Below are 16,283 nucleotides of genomic sequence, written 5' to 3' on the forward strand. Positions count from 1 at the left end.
CTATTGGGAGCCTGCTCCAGGATACTTTGATCCTTATTTTCACAATCTGCAGCAAGGGCTTGAGACTCACATTGATACTCGCTTTGAGGGCCTAATGACACATGTGGATCACCGCCTCGATGACATGCAGTCTCGCTTTGACAGTAACTGGGATGCACTCAACTCTGAATTTTCTGAGTTTCGCGATCAAATTCACACTACTGTCACTGATCCCATCATGTCCAGGCTGAATAATATGCAACAGAGTTTTCAAGATAACATGGGTGCTCTCTCCAGTCAATTTGACAATCTTTCTACAAATGACAACATGCATGATATAAGTCAGAGGCAGCAGCAGCTCCAGCAGGATTTTAGCCAGTTCTCCTCCCTATTTGACACCTTCAGCACTCATTATTACAACATGCATCCTCCGCTGAGTGATCAGTGAGGCTTCTCCTTTGTGGCAATTGATGCCAAAGGGGGAGAGAAGTGGAAGAGAAGTTGTTGTCTGGCGTCTCCTTCAGGGGGAGCTGGTGGTTTTATGTGGACATTAAGACCATGCATATGCATTTTACCTTTTCATGACATTTTACCTTTTCATGACGCTTGCATCAGTTTATGTCTTACGCTCTGGTTTGATCTGTTAACTCTATGTCGTATGTCTGTGGACTATTATCTGTAATATTCTGTGGGATGAACTATGTTTTAGTTCAAATTACTCTGTGTGTGGTTAATCGAGGTGTGATTAAAATTGTTGCGCTCACTCTACGGATCATCTCTTGTATGCCTCGATAACCATGATTGTAGGAAAGTCTCCATCAAACTCCAATATATTATGTGTGTTATATCTTCAGCTTCAAATAATCCTGCACACACTTAGGGGGAGCCCTTCTTACATATTGAGTTTTCATTGGGATTTATCTATCTCTCGGACAGAACTTCAAATCAAGATAAGTCTTATGAAACTCATCTCCAAGATCTATCTTATACTTTAGGTATGAGAGAGATTTGGAGAAACTAAACTTCTCTTTAATATACTATGTGGTGTTGTCATCAATTACCAAAAAGGGGGAGATTGTGAATCATCTAGGCCCCTTTGGTAATGTTTTGGCAATTAATGACAACTGCTTGTGGACTAACGATTCTTGGAGAAATAAGAATGCAGGGTTGGACCACATAGAACAGGAAATGTTGAAGAATCATACGCATTGGTTGTGGATCAAATGAAGGGAAAGGTATAATATAGGTTTCACTTTTGCCGGTCTTGAGGAGTTTAGAGAAGATACCTGACCGGATTAGTAGGCTAGATAGCCGTACTATTAAGAAGGGTCAATGACTCAGATCTGTGTAAAACTTAGTGCCTCATAGAGCATCAAGTAGTTGCATTTGCATGAGGACTAACAGCGCTTCTCATTTCGTGAGTTAAAAGTTCATTAAAAAAACATGTTTGAAAATTGCGAAGTCATGGTCGCGCGGACTGTCCGGCCCTTGGGGGCGGACCGTCCGCGATCCTCCAGAGGGGTCCGAAGTCTGACAAATTGTGTGGACACTTTGTTCTATTGCACTGCGGACCGTCCGGGCCTTAGGGCCGGACCGTCCGCAGTCATGACCAGAGAAGGGTGGCTTCGGGTCTGTCCCTGATTTATAGGCGGACGGTCCGCCTGTAAGGGGCGGACGGTCCGCAAGTGTAAAACTCGTTTTTGGACAGGGACTGTGTGTTTTTATAGATTTGTACTACGGACTGTCCGGGGGACAAGTCCGGACAGTACTGTCTCAGGTCGCGGACCGTCCGGGATTTATAGCCGGACGGTCCGCGTGTGTTAACCTCTTTTGATCCGAGACTCGGGTGTTTCATTCTGCCAGGTCGCGGACGGTCCGGCCTTGAAGGGCGGACTGTCCGGACCCACCTTTTGAGTCAGCTCTGACATGTTTTCAAACGGTCTTTATAGCCGTTATATGTACGGCGGACCGTCCGGCCCTAGGGCGCGGACGGTCCGCGTGTGCGCAGACTGCCACCTTTTTGCACATAACGGTTGGTTTTAGATGGGGGACTATAAATAGAAGGGTAGCTCGTGTGAGAGACCTCTCTTGGCCATTCCTTGCACACATTGAGCTCATTTGTGATCCTCCAACTCACTCTCTCACACTCTTTGCTTGAGATTGCATTCTAGTGAGAGATTGAGGGTTCCTAGTGCATTTGCATCATTTGGTGATTCTTGAGGCATTAGGTGGTACACCGAGCAAGCGTCGTTGGCTTGTTACTCTTGGAGGTTGCCGCCTCCTAGACGGCTCGGGTGATTGTCTCCGTCGAGCTCTCCAAGAAGATTGTGGAGAAGCCGCGGTGTGGATTGTGAGGGGTTCGCGCCTACCTCGCCGGAGCGGCAAAGGTGACATTAGTGGAATCGAGGTATTGAGTGATTTCTTGTCCACTTGGCTCAAAGATCAAGTCGTGTCTTGATAGAGGAGCAAGTGAGAGCTTGAAGTCCACCTCAACGTGGATTAGAGGTGATCGGCAAATCACCGATACCACGGGATAAATTTCGGTTTCTATTTCTTCTAGCATTACTTATTGCCTTGCAATTGATTAGTGCTTTGCTTATTGTCCTTCAAGTATTCAATCTCCGTAGTTGTCTTTCATACATTGTTTACTTATTGACACTAGATAATTTATTCCACTTGTTGTATTGACTAAATTTATTTAGTATTGTTGTTTTTAGTCAAAACCGCCTATTCACCCCCCCCCTCTAGCCGGTGTCCTAGATCCTACAACATGTCCGGTGTACACCGGACTGTCCGGTGTACACCGGACTGTCCGGTGTAACTGCGGGGCAACGGCTACTTCGCGCCAACGGTCACCTGCAACAGCAATTAATGCACGCCAGAGCGCGCAGAAGTCAGGCACGCGCGTAGTGGCGCACCGGACACTCTACAGTACATGTCCGGTGCGTCACCGGACATCCAGGCGGGCCCAGAAGTCAGAGCTCCAACGGTCGGAACCCTAACGGCCTGGTGACGTGGCTGTCGCACCGGACATGTCCGGTGTGCACCGGACTGTCCGGTGCGCCATTCGAGAGACAGCCCCACCAAACGGCTAGTTTGGTGGTTGGGGCTATAATACCCCCAACCACCCACCATTCATTGCATCCAAGTTTTCCACTTCTCAACTACTTACAAGAGCTCTAGAATTCAATTCTAGACACACCAAAGTGATCAAATCCTCTCCAAACTCCACACAACGCCCTAGTGATTAGTGAGAGAGATTTGCTTGTGTTCTTTCGAGCTCTTGCGCTTGGATTGCTTTCTTTCTTCTTTGATTCTTCATTGCGACCAAACTCACTTGTAATTGAGGCAAGAGACACCAATCTTGTGGTGGTCCTTGTGGGAACTTTGTGTTCCAAACATTTGAGAAGAGAAAGCTCACTCGGTCCGCGGGATCGTTTGAGAGAGGGTAAGGGTTGAAAGAGACCTGGCCTTTGTGGCCTCCTCAACGGGGAGTAGGTTTGCAAGAACCGAACCTCGGTAAAACAAATCCGCGTGTCACTCTTCATTCGTTTGCGATTTGTTTTGCGCCCTCTCTCTCTCGGACTCATTATTATTTCTAACGCTAACCCGGCTTGTAGTTGTGATTAATTTTGTGAATTTCAGTTTCGCCCTATTCACCCCCCTCTAGGCGACTTTCAGTATTATTTATAGTATATTACCTCCGCACTACAAATCGTAGTGCTAACCTCTAAGGGCTAGTTTGAAAATCCCGTTTTCCAAGATATTTACATTTTCCCAAGGAAAATTGTTCATTTTCTAATGGGAAAATAGAAATCCTTTGGTAAGATGAGATTCTCAAACTAGCTCTAAGTAGAGATGGTCAAACGAGCCGCCCGGGCCGGCTCCGACCCGGTGAAGCCCGACCCGTTTTAGGCCGGCCCGCCAGGCACGGTTGAAAACCGGGCCGGGCTGTCTAAGCCCGCAGGCTCAATTTTTTGTCCGAACCTGGCCCGCAGCGGGCCTAAACGGGCTGGGCCGGATCGTTTAGCATGAAAAAAGCGGACCGAAAAGCGGGCTAAACGAGCCGGTAAGCACGTTTTAGTGTAAAAAAGCGAACTTAACAGGCTTAGAGGCAAACGGGTCGTACCGGGCTAGCCCGCCGTACATAGTTTCTTGTCCGAGCCCGACCCGTTTATTCGTGTCGAGCTCAGACCGGACCCAAAAAGCGGGCTTCGTGTCGGGCTCACAGGCCTTATGTTTATTGGCCATCTATAGCTTTAAATCTAAAATAATAATCCTATTAAAAATATGAGCATAAATCTCTTAAAAAGGCTAAAATAAAAAAAACATTCGCTCGTATAGCCTGTAGAACTGCACGACGATACCAGTACACACTCTACTCTAAGGCCCTGTTTGGAATTATAGTGTTTTTGCAGTTTTGAAACAATACTATGGTATTTGATGATACTACAGTATTGAAGATCAAAAGGTGTTTGGTTTGTATAGTCAAAACTCAGTTTTAAATACCATGGTTTACCCAAAACTTTGGTATTTTTGGAGTTTTCGAAACTCCACTCGAGACCTTAGTTTTCTTCTCTTCTCTCTACATATAATTTGTTGACATGTCCGGTGTGCACCGGACTGTCCGGTGCGCCATTCGAGAGACAGCCCCACCAAACGGCTAGTTTGGTGGTTGGGGCTATAAATACCCCCAACCACCCACCATTCATTGCATCCAAGTTTTCCGCTTCTCAACTACTTACAAGAGCTCTAGAATTCAATTCTAGACACACCAAAGTGATCAAATCCTCTCCAAACTCCACACAACGCCCTAGTGATTAGTGAGAGAGATTTGCTTGTGTTCTTTCGAGCTCTTGCGCTTGGATTGCTTTCTTTCTTCTTTGATTCTTCATTGCGACCAAACTCACTTGTAATTGAGGCAAGAGACACCAATCTTGTGGTGGTCCTTGTGGGAACTTTGTGTTCCAAACATTTGAGAAGAGAAAGCTCACTCGGTCCGCGGGATCGTTTGAGAGAGGGTAAGGGTTGAAAGAGACCTGGCCTTTGTGGCCTCCTCAACGGGGAGTAGGTTTGCAAGAACCGAACCTCGGTAAAACAAATTCGCGTGTCACTCTTCATTCGTTTGCGATTTGTTTTGCGCCCTCTCTCTCTCGGACTCATTATTATTTCTAACGCTAACCCGGCTTGTAGTTGTGATTAATTTCGTGAATTTCAGTTTCGCCCTATTCACCCCCCTCTAGGCGACTTTCAGTATTATTTATAGTATATTACCTCCGCACTACAAATCGTAGTGCTAACCTCTAAGGGCTAGTTTGAAAATCCCGTTTTCCAAGATATTTACATTTTCCCAAGGAAAATTGTTCATTTTCTAATGGGAAAATAGAAATCCTTTGGTAAGATGAGATTCTCAAACTAGCTCTAAGTAGAGATGGTCAAACGAGCCGCCCGGGCCGGCTCCGACCCGGTGAAGCCCGACCCGTTTTAGGCCGGCCCGCCAGGCACGGTTGAAAACCGGGCCGGGCTGTCTAAGCCCGCAGGCTCAATTTTCTGTCCGAACCTGGCCCGCAGCGGGCCTAAACGGGCTGGGCCGGATCGTTTAGCATGAAAAAAGCGGACCGAAAAGCGGGCTAAACGAGCCGGTAAGCACGTTTTAGTGTAAAAAAAGCGAACTTAACAGGCTTAGAGGCAAACGGGCCGTACCGGGCTAGCCCGCCGTACATAGTTTCTTGTCCGAGCCCGACCCGTTTATTCGTGTCGAGCTCAGACCGGACCTAAAAAGCGGGCTTCGTGCCGGGCTCACAGGCCTTATGTTTATTGGCCATCTATAGCTTTAAATCTAAAATAATAATCCTATTAAAAATATGAGCATAAATCTCTTAAAAAGGCTAAAATAAAAAAACATTCGCTCGTATAGCCTGTAGAACTGCACGACGATACCAGTACACACTCTACTCTAAGGCCCTGTTTGAAATTATAGTGTTTTTGCAGTTTTGAAACAATACTATGGTATTTGATGATACTACAGTATTGAAGATCAAAAGGTGTTTGGTTTGTATAGTCAAAACTCAGTTTTAAATACCATGGTTTACCCAAAACTTTGGTATTTTTGGAGTTTTCGAAACTCCACTCGAGAACTTAGTTTTCTTCTCTTCTCTCTACATATAATTTGTTTTTCCAATAGAACCAAACAGATCTCGGTTTTGAGTAATACTATAGTTTTACTAGGATAAAACAATACCGTAATATTTATGTAATATACAATTGTAAACTATGATATCTCAAAATTACAGTATTTCAAAACTGTATTCCCAAAGAAACCCTAAGTCACGTGCTGACGTGACAGGCTGCCTGCGGGCCCTCCGTACACTGGCCCAGAGATTCTGCTCTCTGATCGCAGGTACGTACTGCTCTGCTAGTACTACGACGACCTCAATACCTCGTCGGAATGACATCACCGCCGGACGTCCGCCTCGGCAGCCGTGCCACTGCACCGGGCTGTATAAATAGTTAAAATACTATTACGGACTATTATAGATTATATTATTATTAATTGTAGAATCGAGAGTTTAAAATATACAACGAAGATAGAAACACTGATAGTCCGGGCCAAAACATAATTCAACCAGACTGATACGAGCAGGAGTATTTTTTTTTCCCGGCGATGCCGTACTGTCTCGCTTCAAAAAAAAAAAAAGTTAACCGTTCCAGGGCAGGCAGTCATCTGTTGCTCTTGCGCCGCGGCGACGGCGAGGGAGACTTGGGGCATGTTTGGTTTGTGGCTAAATATGCCACTCTTTGCATAAAGTTAGTCATTCGAATTGAATAACTAACCTTAAACAGAAAAGTTAGGCAAAGTGTGGCAATTGAGGTAACGAACCAAACATGCCCTTGGTCCGTTGAACTACAAAATCTGTGTTTATTAATTTATATTTGATAGATCTAAATCGTATGACTAATTTGTACAGCTAGCTGCTTTAGGTGAATCCGGAGACGATAAAAACTATCGCCGTCGGCAAGCAAGCATCACGTAGTACTGCGAGTCGGCTACCAGTACTCCGCATGATAAGCCTGCTGGTTCAGTGATGAGTGTCCCTGCGTGTGTCGTGGCGGTGCTAGTGCTAGTGCTACCGAACGGAGGAGGAGAGCCATCGCTTTCGCGTCCGGTGAGGGTGATGGATGGATGGACACAGGCAGCCATTATAGCTGATCACGCGTACTAGTAGGCTTTCCCAGCAATGTTCATGTACCACGAGGCATTTATGGGCATGCAGTAACTCGAGGGGTTCCCGTACCTCTGCGCTGCAGTTGCTTAACTACCTCTTCTTATCTATAGTTCCCAGTTCTTCCAGCAGCGTGGTCCATCGCACTGTGCTGCCGCCGCACGCAGAGAGAGCTCATTGTGCAGATAAGGGGGCTAGGCTACCCAGCAGCACCCACGAAGCCAGTCGATCGGCGTCGTGGCCTCCCAGAAAGAAAACGCGTTTGCCGGATCGGATCTTGGCCGGACGCGGCCGCGGCGGCCAGCCAGCCAGCCATCCGCAAAAGCCGCCGCGTCCGGGGTGGGCGCCGCCGGCCCTCGGCCGCTCGCGGCGATCGCCTCGCCTCGCCGCCTCGACTCTTTTGAGGTGCGAATGATTGCGGGTTCGTCCTCATCCTGCCGCGTGTGTTTTTGGGCCCTGTTCCTGGCCCAGGCCGGTGGCCTCTCTCGCCGGCCTTGTTGCCTTGCGCTCGGACGGTTCTAGGCAGCTATAGGCAGAATCTTCTCCTCCCACGTTTCCCCCGCCGCTGCGCCCAGTTGCGTCGTGAGAAAACCCATCGACAACACGCTTCGCGCCGCCGTCATCGCTCTGCCCGCCTGCTACTGCTACTACTACAGTGGGTTTCCTCTGCTCGTCTTGGTCGGTGGTGGTTGGCTGCTCGTGAAAACGGCTTCCTCTTCACCGCCCTTTTCCTTCCTTGCTTCCATTTTCCCTAGTTCCCTCCCTCCCCTCCCGGCCGGCCTCCCCTGAGCACTGGCCACTCTGATCGAGTCTGTAGGCTGTGGTTCCCTGCTGCCACTACTGTACTACCCACTCGTTCTTCTCCCTTGGCGGCTACGCTTCTGCATTCAACTCTGCCGGCCTCTGTGAGACCTCTTTCCTTCGCTCCCATGTTTCTTGGCTACAGCCTACAGGCCTCTGTAAAAGATTCTGCCCTTTCTCTTCCGCTGAAGCTTCTTCCCCTGCCTTGTTCGTTCAAGTTTCCTGTCCTGCTGCGCTAGCGCTACTACAGGTTTCAAAATATTTTGTTTCGTCGACCAACCACCTTTTGCTCGTCTGCATCTGCGCAGTGTAGCTTTCAAAGAAATCCCGGGTTGATCTCCGCGAGTTCCCCCACTCCCCCCCCCCCCCCCCCCCCCCCCCCCCCCCCCCGCTGTAGGAGTACTTGTGTTTCTGTAGGCTCGTTGCTTCCCAACCACTTCCTTTCCGGGTTTCCCGCGTCCATCCAACGCCCTCGCTTCGCCTTTTCACGCATTCCCCCGCTGCTGCAGCTACCAGCACCAAGCCACGCCGGCCGCCATGGGGCGCGCGATGAGGTGGCTCAAGAAGGTGCTCACCGGCAGCAGCAAGAAGGAAGCGTCGGACGGGGTTCGCAAGGCGCGCGATGCCGCGTGCGCCGGCGCCGGCGGTGGCGGTGACCACGGGCTGGGCCCGCCGGCATCGGAGAAGAGGCGGTGGAGCTTCGCCAAGCCGAGGAGCAGCGTGTCTGGCTCCGCCCGGAGGCCCTCCGTCGCCGCCGGGGAGCTGTCGCAGGTGCGCCCGTGCAGCTGCGGCCTTGAGCGCGAGGTGGAGGCCGCCGCCGTCATCCAGAAGGCCTTCAGAGGCTACTTGGTGAGTTCATCCGTCGTAGTATTGCCCCTACAAGAAATGCATTCTTTCTTTCTTTCCGTTCATGATTCGTTGCAGGCTTTTTTTGTTTGTTTGTTTGTTTCACTCACAAAAACGAAATCGAAATGGTTCTGCTACGTATGGAGGAGCACTGCTCAGCCGAAGATTTTAGGTGGTTTTGGCCATTCCTTTGCTCTCTGTCGGTCCAGTTTTCCAGTTCCAAGATAATGAACGGATTACGGGTGAAACAGATGCGCATGAATTTCGCAGATTCTTTTTGCATTCGCATTGGGCAAGACACATTTGACTTGTCTAGCCGCTGCAAACCCATACGGAGTAGCTGCTTGCTGGTGTTTCTTTCCGTCGAGCCGTTTAGCCACTGCTCGTTTGTTTAATCAATCCCTTCCTTTTTGTTAATTGGTAGAGTGCTTCGTGAACCGCGCAGCGTGACGCACCTAGTCGTCACCCCCAGCTGTTTGATGCGCAATTCTTTTCGGTTTCCCATGCGAGACCTGCGGCGCTCCGACGTGATGTGACTGTTAAAATTTTGAATTTGTTTCGCAACGCAAGGCTCGGAAGGCGCTCCGCGCCCTCAAGTCGCTCGTGAAGCTGCAAGCCCTGGTGCGAGGCTACCTCGTGAGGAAGCAGACGGCCATGACGCTGCGCAGGCTGCAGGCCCTCATGCGGCTCCAGGCCAACACGGCGGCGTCCCGGAGATCCACTGAACAAGTGAGGACATTGATGAGCACTAAACCAATCACGTTTTAGATTTTAATTTTTCTTCACTTCTGCATTTTGCACGCACAGGAGCGTATCGTTGCGCGGGTGAGGCCACTGGCCGTGCCTGCTGCTGCGGTGCACCGCCGGCGGCTGTCCGACGGCGGGGACGCCGCTGGCGGCTTCGACCGCAGCCCGAGGATCGTGGAGATGGACACGTGCGAGCTCCGCTGCCGGTCGTCCCGGATCACGAGCCGGTCCGCCGGCGGCGACCCGGCGGGCGACTCACCGCTCCTCCTGCGCTGCCACGAGCCGGCGTGGTGTCTCCAGGGGCGAGAGCTCGAGCCCCCGCCTCCGCCTCCGCCTCCGCACCCCAAGACGACGCACAACACGCCCCGCCTCGGCGCGTTCGCGGGCTACCTCGGCTCGCCGGCGAAGCGCGCGGCCGCGTGCCGGGACTCCGGGAGCTGCCCGCGGTACATGGCGGGCACGGCGTCGTCCGTGGCGCGCGCCCGGTGGCAGAGCGCGCCCAGGCAGCGGCGCGGCGAGCAGCAGCAGCAGGCGCCCGCGGGGGATGCAGACGGGGCGAGGCCCAGCCCCAGCGTCGGCCGCGGCGGGTCGAGGATGCACGCGCGGCCGCAGGAGCTGCAGGCGCCGGACAGCTTCAGCCTCAAGAGCTCGGAGGCCAGCCGCGTGGAGGTGGAGGGCTCGGAGCTGAGCGACGAGGTCACCAGGGACTACTACCTGGACCGGCTCTGGTGATTCCGCCTGGTGTAGAAGAGGAGGAGGCTTAACATTTCGGTACATAGTGAAATGTCATGACTAAGCTACGACTAATCTCAACTACCTTGGAGGTCGAGTATCAGAGTAGGTATGGTATCATAGAGAAGGAAATAAATGGTGTTCTACTGCTACCTGTGACCATTTGAAAAAGAAAATGGAAAAGAAAACAACTGCCTCACCTAGTAGTGCAGCTGCAAGCTGGTTCTGAGTTCTGACACCGTATAGAATGCAGCTTCGACGCCGATACGTAGAACCAGATGTCGACGTCACCTGTGGCTAGTCCTACGTGGAATCCGATCCGACAGTGCTGGTGTAAATGGCATGGAGATCAGAAAATGAAGGCTTGGAGGTTAAAGACAAGCAAATGTTGTCTGGTACAGACAGAGCCGTCCTTCTCCCAACTTCATTGCACCATGTTGCCGTGCTCTGAGCCTCTGGGTGAAGTATTACTACCACTACTTATACTGGGAGTGGGTACTAGAGAGCTTGGCCTGCGCGCGCGGGTGCAGCTTTGTGTTTGTGTAACGGGCGCATGTTGAGCGTTGGCATGACATTGGCTTGCTGTGGCTGGCGAGAGCTCAATGCCTCTCTTCGCACGTCTGGATTTGGCAAGTTCCCTACCCTAGTGCTACCGTAGTTATAGCTAGTTTAAGAGCCACAAAATTGAAGGGAATTGGAGGAGTTAAAATCTTCTCCTTGTTTAATTTTAAATAAGTAGGAGATTTTGGTCTTTCCAATCCTCTTCGGTTTTGGAGTCCCAAACTAACGCTTAGAGTACCTGGACCAACGCTGGAGATGGGACCCGAACGTTACTCAGATTTGGTGCAAGCAAAGCAAAGCAAAGCAAAGCTGCATGGTTCCAGCCAACGCTGGACACCCGAAACGACAGTATCATATTACCAAGCCATTTCGGGTAAAGCACTGCACTGCATGCGAAGTTTATCTCTTGCCTCGCTATTCGCCAAGCTGTCGCCCGCCCGTGCCTTCGTCCGTCGTCGCAGGCACATGCATGACCTGCAGCTGTCGATTTCGTTTGAGCCGACGGCGTGACTCGGAGGCGTCCGGAGTTGAGATTTGTTTGCGTATGCCTGCATCGGCATCTGCATGCTAATCTTCTGGATCGGATCCTGCAGCGCCCTCGGCAGCCCGACGTGGCCCGATCTACCTGCGCCTATGCAGGCGTACGCGCCGGGGGTAAGGGGAAGCTTTGCCGCGCTGTAAAGCGTGTACGCAACCTCTTCACGACTGCCAGTGTGGGTGAAATACAGGGACATAAATTGGATGCAGCGGCCTGCAAACTCATGCTGGTGCAATCTGTTTATGCTATCTGCACTCATAAAACTCTATATCCATACTCTAAAACATAAACTACACGTTGATCCTTCTTTTAAACCAAGAAGAAACTAAAAAAATTTATTCACGGATCATTAGCGCTAGACACCAAAGTACTTAAGAAATCACTCAATAATTAGCATAGGTGCATTTTGCAGTGCTTATGTTAGCTATAAAATCGCTATTCCCAGTGACTGTAAATATGAATGCTCGGAACGAGTGGAGTGATGGGCCCCCGCTTGACTGGCTGCGCACGCACGTCAGGAACGTGCACCAAACCTGGCGCTAGGCCTGGGCCAAGCCAGGCCAGATTCATAAATTAAACCCTTTGTAAACGAGAGTCTGTTCCAGTTATGGGGCCCTTTCAGCCCACAATAGTCCATGGTAACACTTGCCAGTTGCCAGTTGCAGCGATGATTCGATTTCGATGCACTGCAATGTCTGCAGTCCTCATCGAGTCATCAGTCACCAATCTCATCTTACGCAGCTCAAACAATTGCATCAGTATTTTCGTTCTATTTTTGTTTTCTTCTTCTTCTTCACAGAAATTAATTAAGGTCATGTAGTGTGTCAACAATGAATTCTACAGCCGGAGCCACTCGAAGCCGTCGATGAAGTCGAGTGAGATGAAGGGCTTGGCCTCGTCGTCGGTGAGCTCCCGCGACCACTGCACCCTGCCGGCGTAGTTCGCGCCCGGCCCCGTGCACTTATACTGCCCGTAGAACACCGTCCTGCATATATATGCACGCGAAAATAACCAACCGGCGTCAGTTGATTCCACTCCATGCACCCGGCCGGCGGCGCCGGAGGAGGAGGAGGAGGCGAAGGAGGAGGAGCACTACTACTGACATCTCCCGCGTCGGGTCGCCCCAGTTGTACCAGCCGCGCGGGATGATGATGTTGTCCATGTAGGTGTAGGCGAAGACGACGCGGGAGAAGGTGCCCCAGGCGCGGCCCAGGTAGAGCGCGCCGGACCCCGTCACCCGGCAGCTCACGAACGAGAACCCCGTGTCCTCCAGCAGGCTCTGCCGGCTCTGCGCCGTCAGCGCGCCGTAGTTCCGCGCGATCGCGTGCACATGGCACCCCTGCGGGGTTTTTATTTTCTCACCGTCATCCATTTGTTAGTCGTTTCCGATCGAGAGCACAAGAAAAGCAAGTGGTGCTCTGCGTAAAGGGCAGAGCGGCCAGGCAGGCAGGCAGGAGGAGACGGCGACGAGGCGTCGGTCCAGCTATGGCTGGCACTGGCAGGCAGGCGTCACGGGCGGCACCACACCACGCCTCTGGTCTGGGGACTGGGGCCAGGGAACCTGCAGGCCTCAGGAAACCGCATCCCGCAACCGTGCCCGCCGCCAACGACAAGGAAAAGGTTCGTTCACCTCACTGGCTCACGCTCACTCTACTACGCTCTACTCTACTGTGTCTGTGTCTGTAGTTTACCCATTAAAAACCGAAAGGGGGTTGATTAGGTTCAACAGTGTCTGTCTGTGTCCCGTGTCTGCGTCCTACAAGTGCCGCAATGACAGTTTCGTTTCGTGCATCTGAGTTGCGTGCGTACTACTGACCTCGTAGAGGGAGAGCGCGTTGCCAAAGATGAAGTCGACGGAGCCCTCGATGTAGCAGTCCCGGTAGTAGTGGCGGCCGAGGTGGTCGTACAGCGTGTCCTGCGCGCCCAGGAAGTTGCACCCCACGAACGCCGCGCTGTCCGCCGATATCCGCAGCGCCACCCCCTGCTTGCCCAGGGCGCCGGGCCTCGGCACGGGGGCCGTGTTCTGCCCAGCGGAAATGTCAGGCAGCAGGCTCGTTGCGGAAGCGACAGAGAAGATCGGTGACAGGAAGGAGGAGCTAGCTGCTGGCTGCTGCTGCTGCTGCTGCCGCGTCGAGAGAAAGAACCTTGAAGGTAATGTTCTTGGCGACGAAGAACATGGAGTTGACGGCGAACGTGGCGGAGCCGAACGTGCCCATGGGCCTGCCCCAGGCCCCGGCCGTGTCCGCCGTGTCGCCCCACTGCACCACCGTCTTGTCGGCGCCGGCGCCCTCCACGGTGACGAACGCGCGCATCGGCGAGATGCTCACCTTCTCCCTGCAGCGCGCAGAGTAAGTAAACCCAATAAGAAGAAGAGACAATCGATCTCCGAGGCAGCGCCAGCAACGCAATGCAAATGTACTACGTACGTGTACGTGCCGGCGTTGACCCTGATGACGACGCGGGCGAGGTTGATGAGCGGGAGCGAGTCCACGGCGGCCTGGATGGACGTGAAGTTCCCGGCGCCCGGGTTCTTGTCGACGACGAGCGTGCGCGCGGGCAGGGACGCGCGGCTGAGCGCCCGGCTGTAGGCGGTGCTACTGCTGTTGTGGCCGTGGCCGCCCATGGACCGCACCCACCGCGCGAACTGCCGCTCGATCGCCTCCACCCGCGCCGCGTTCGCGGGGTACGGCTTCGCGGCCGCCGCGCCCTTCCCGGGCCGCAGGCGCCTCGTGTGCGTGCTGTGCCCGCGCCGCTTCCCGTGCCCCCCGGCGTCGGCGGCGGCGGCGGTGGCGGACACCTCCCCCGGCGCGACGAGCAGCGCCGCGGCGGCGACGAAGCAGAGGAGGAGGAGGAGCCGCGCCCGCGACGGCAAAGCCATGGTCGTCGCTCGGTGGCGGTGGTGGCCTGTGGTCACCGCTGAGCTACCTGCCCGCAATAACTAGTAGCAAGCGGCCCGTGGTATAATTCCGGAGGGCATGGCGTCGGGGCCGGGGGAATTTAAGGAGAGCACGGGCGTGCGCGCGCGACGGACGGAATGACGCGGCTCACGAGTGACGACGACGAAGCCGCGCCGGGGGGCGGTCGAGAAGCTGTTTACGTTGGCTGGTTTTGTTGCGCCGCATGCGCGCGCAACGCGCATCCAGCCGGTGGCGTGGGCGTGGCGGCGTGCACATGCAAGGTGGTCTCGCGCCCGGGCCTCCGGGGTGGGGAGGCCTCATCTCGCCGTGTCGCATTAGCGAAGATGGCATCCGGACAGATACGCGCACGGTCGGTACAGTTGCGCCGCACTGCCTCGCTAGAAAATCTATCTTGCTGGAATTGTCTCGGAAACTGTGTCGGAAAGTGAAGCTGTGAAGGTAATAATTCTCGGATGGGGTTTGGTGTGTGTGCGCGCGCGCGTGAGGGGATTTTCTGACACGCTGTACTGGTCTCACCCCGTGATCGAATTTGTTTGGAGCACTGTTAATCTTGTACTTTGCTGCATCCAATCTTTTCTCACAGGAAGACATGAATACACTCACTTTTTAGTCGAATGATTTTAAATCTAATAGCCGGACAGGGGTGGATATTGAGCCAGATCGGCTCGACTCGTTATACTAACGAGCTAAACATCTGGCTCGACTCGGCTTGTTAGGGAGCTCGATCCAACTCGTTAGGCTCGCGAGCCACACAACTAAATATAAAGATTTATGTACATAAATATATATAACCGAAAAAATCATATTTAAGTGTTTAACACTACAATAACCTTTATAATATTATTATCATATTATCGTCCTAGCTTCTGACTATCAATATTAAATTGAATAACCAAATATGTATTAACTTACATATTTACAAACTCTTTTATTATAATAAGATAACAACAAGTATCATTATAAAGCAATTCATCATCTATTACACAAATATGTAATATTTTATTGCACAACACTAACTAGAAAACAAAGTTTACAAAACCCTAACCAATAATCAAATATTAAATATGCAATGTAGGGGTGTAGCCATGCAATAATGCAAATATTTAAGCACATGGCACATCCACACATGTCCATATCACAGATCATAACTACGAGAAGACAAGTCTATGAGAGGAGACGACACCAACGACAAACTTGTATTGTGGCTTAGCTCATTTGCCTCACGAGCTAGCTTACGAGCTAACACAAGTTGGCTAATTAGATAACCGAGCTAGAATGTCAGCTTGGCTCGCTACAAAATTAAAATGAGCCGAGTTGAGCGAGTTATCGATCACGAGTATTTCGTCCAGCCCTAATCGTGGATATGCTCCACCAATCAGATCGATGGTTTCGGACTGGGAGACGGCAAGAGTTCGCTTTTACTTCAAACTTATTTAGCCTTCAAAAAATATGCTCCTTTCATTTTTTTTTATTTGTCATGATTTAGTTTAAAAATGAAATAGCGAACGATAAATATTTAAAAACAGAGGTAGTATAAAAATAACATATAACATTATTTGTACGAACACATTGGTTTTATTAAACTCTAAAGTAAACTATATAATTTGCAACTGATAGGCTTTGATGGCTCACTTCGGTGTCCGAGCATCCGTTGTCCACCATGTGTCCCGAGTGCACAGTTGCAAATGCACAAGATTAAAGAAGATTAAATCTTTTAAGACTAATTTGACAACTCCATTTCCCCCAAATGATTCTCATTTTCCTCTGGGAAAATGAACTAATCCCCTCAATCCAACCGAACAAGGCCATATGAAATTCAGCCGTTGTTCAGCCCTTTCCTTCACACACAGAGAGTGAGAGAGAGAGAGATGATCTTTATCAACGCAGCAAATAAGCAATGCAATGTGTGGTCACAGTCTCCAGGGAGCTGGAGAAAGG

General features: G+C 51.5%; 2 protein-coding genes across 3 annotated transcripts; one reads left to right on the forward strand and one right to left on the reverse strand.

Moving 5' to 3' along the window:
• Positions 1-7,013: 7,013 nt before the first annotated feature.
• On the forward strand, positions 7,014-10,596 carry LOC100285896 (IQ calmodulin-binding motif family protein). Of its 2 annotated transcripts, XM_023300299.1 has the most exons (4): positions 7,014-7,607; positions 8,513-8,852; positions 9,420-9,578; positions 9,657-10,531. In XM_023300299.1, the coding sequence occupies exons 2-4, from the start codon at positions 8,541-8,543 to the stop codon at positions 10,326-10,328; spliced, it is 1,143 nt and encodes a 380-aa protein (XP_023156067.1). In that variant the 5' UTR covers positions 7,014-7,607; positions 8,513-8,540; the 3' UTR covers positions 10,329-10,531. The 2 variants fall into 2 exon arrangements, with proteins under 2 accessions (XP_023156067.1, NP_001152257.2); NM_001158785.2 differs by lacking the exon at positions 7,014-7,607 and having other exon boundaries at positions 8,439-8,852; positions 9,657-10,596.
• Positions 10,597-11,666: 1,070 nt separating this feature from the next.
• On the reverse strand, positions 11,667-14,513 carry LOC103630641 (probable pectinesterase 53). Its single transcript, XM_008651689.4, has 5 exons — positions 13,854-14,513; positions 13,572-13,761; positions 13,244-13,450; positions 12,531-12,766; positions 11,667-12,412 (listed from the first exon to the last, which is right to left on the reverse strand). Exons 1-5 carry the CDS (start codon positions 14,303-14,305, stop codon positions 12,265-12,267), a joined length of 1,233 nt encoding a protein of 410 aa, XP_008649911.1. The 5' UTR covers positions 14,306-14,513; the 3' UTR covers positions 11,667-12,264.
• Between the last annotated feature and the right edge of the window lie 1,770 nt (positions 14,514-16,283).

The sequence above is a fragment of the Zea mays genome, chromosome 6 (assembly GCF_902167145.1).
Source record: "Zea mays cultivar B73 chromosome 6, Zm-B73-REFERENCE-NAM-5.0, whole genome shotgun sequence".
Taxonomy (NCBI): domain Eukaryota; kingdom Viridiplantae; phylum Streptophyta; class Magnoliopsida; order Poales; family Poaceae; genus Zea; species Zea mays.